Source organism: Primulina eburnea, chromosome 13, assembly GCF_022965805.1.
Source record: "Primulina eburnea isolate SZY01 chromosome 13, ASM2296580v1, whole genome shotgun sequence".
NCBI classification, from domain to species: Eukaryota; Viridiplantae; Streptophyta; class Magnoliopsida; order Lamiales; family Gesneriaceae; genus Primulina; species Primulina eburnea.
In genome coordinates this window covers 1,826,196-1,828,456 of record NC_133113.1, presented here as the reverse complement: position 1 = coordinate 1,828,456, position 2,261 = coordinate 1,826,196, and the positions used below count along the sequence as shown (strand labels likewise).

The following is a 2,261-nucleotide window of genomic DNA, read 5'->3' as shown; positions in this document are numbered from 1 at the left end:
TCTCTCAAGTACTCTTCTCCAACCTCTTCCATGCTTTTCGATCTACTCGGCTTTACAAATCCCTCAGCAACCCACAATTTTACAATTTCAGATACATCAAAGGCACCATCTTCTTTAAAAAAATCCAAAATAAAGGAAGCACACTTTCAAATGATAAGCAAGTAGTAGTACTTAAAGTTAATATCTGCAAGCACAGATCATTAGTATTATTCGGGTCATTACATAACTTTAAAATAAAAGAACCGATAATTTGAAGTCATTTTACAAGGCTTCTCAGCTTCTGAACAAACTCATCCATGTAAGAATCCTCGAGCCCTTTGGTCAACAAGAAATCCCTCCACTTTCCATGATTTGCCCTGATTTCTTTCCCAATCTCACTCCCTTCTTCCATAGCCAATTTGATGGTCTCCATCACAGCCTCTTTTGTGAACAATCCATCTTCTTCTCCTTTCTTAACCTCAACTCCAACCTTCAACTCTCCCTCCATCAATCTTGCATTGATGAAATGGTCACCCGAATGTGGTAATAGCACCAACTGGCATTCACTCACCATCGCCTCCGACAACGAACCCGACCCGCAATGCGTGACGAAGCATCCGATCGAAGGGTGGGATAAGATCAGCTGTTGTTGTACCCAACCTCCGTGGATGACGCCTCTTTTCTCAGTTCTGTGCTTGAAACCTTCGGGCAGTGCTTCTTCTACGGTATTACATCCTTCGGGTGGTTTCAGTGCAGCTAGAAATGGAAGACCTGTGATTTCTAAACCCAGAACCAGTTCTTGAAATTGATCCAGTTTCAGAATGGCTTCGCTGCCGAATACGCAGAAGATAACCGACTTGGCTTTGAATCGATCCAACCAATTCCCCCATGTCTCGTCTAGACTTACGGTTGGTGGCTCTGGTAACACGGGGCCTGCTAGAATAACCGGTTTCTTGTGCTTCATTTCAAGAAATCCACAGTATTTCCCTTCGATTTCTCTGCACGATTTGAATCCCAGTGCATCACATTCATCAACAGACATAGTTAATCGTTGATGAATATTCATGTCACAACCATATTCTTTCGAAGTTGCCCATCGCCTCCCCGAACGCACTTCGTGTGGGTAAAGCTTGATTACCGACGGAGGGAAACCAGTGGGAGGTTCCGATAAAGCATCGGCGTTAAGCTCAGTGTGAAGCAGGTACCCTACAGAGGCAGGGCTTACGATCATATAACAAACGGATTTAATTCCCAATGGCCGCGCCAGAGATGGCAACCAATGCGCGAAGTCGAAGAAGGCCAAATGGGGTTTGATTTCTTTGAGCAAAGAATCAAGCAAGGGTTTTGTGAGATCCATCGCGTGCCTGAGAAGTGGACCCATTTCGAAGCTAACGTCTGCAGTGGTTTCGGCTCCTTCTGGGAGGCCTTCGACATGAGGGATTATGATAGGTACGAAGCTTATGAGATCCGGGTGGAGATTGAATTGGTTCAATTTGGACTGTATTTTTGTGGGGAGGATGAAGAAGATTTTGTGGCCTCTTTCAGCAAGTTTGTTGGAGAGGTGAAGAAACGTAGTGAGATGCCCCATGGCCAGCCATGGATACATCACAATCTTGAGCTTCTCTTCACTCATCCTCCTCCTGTTTTTGGGTGATTCAAGAAAGTGTTTTTGAAGGGAAGACGGAAGATGAGTGTTTTTAATTATATTTAGAGATGTCAATGGGGCGGGTACGGAGCGGGTTTGGCTAAACCCAAGACCTTTCTCGTGAAAAAGACTTTGACCCATTACCCGCCTCATCCCGATTAAATATTCTTCGGACCCACCCCACTTTGAATACGAAATGAGGTCGGGTAGACCCGTGAGACCCGTATTTTTAAAATAAAAAAGTAATCGTTCTTCTCACATGACTGAATTATTAAACAGACAAGCCTCTAAATACAATATTGTGGAAAATTAGTTCATGTCTTCGACCACACTTAATAATAACAAACAAAGTATTTTCACGACATAAAGAATTACATAAAAAAAAGAGTTACTATCTCTCCAAAAAAGTCATAACATTATTTAAATAGATCAATATAAAATCAGTGAGTAGACAATATTAAGTCTACTAAGATGATGACCAACTATTCTTCCACTATTGCTAAAAGCAGATTCAAATACAACAATTGACATAAGAATAGCTAAGATCGTTATAGTTGAGGTGAACTGCTAAAAAAATGAAAATTAATAAAACTAAAACCCTAAAATATTTATATGCACATATATATGGGGCGGGTAT

General features: G+C 41.8%; 1 protein-coding gene across 1 annotated transcript; it reads right to left on the bottom strand.

Annotated features, from left to right (window-relative positions):
* Window positions 1-1,672, bottom strand: LOC140809930 (cyanidin 3-O-galactoside 2''-O-xylosyltransferase FGGT1-like). The gene has a single exon (XM_073167710.1). It carries the CDS (start codon window positions 1,610-1,612, stop codon window positions 257-259), a length of 1,356 nt encoding a protein of 451 aa, XP_073023811.1. The 5' UTR covers window positions 1,613-1,672; the 3' UTR covers window positions 1-256.
* Window positions 1,673-2,261: the final 589 nt, after the last annotated feature.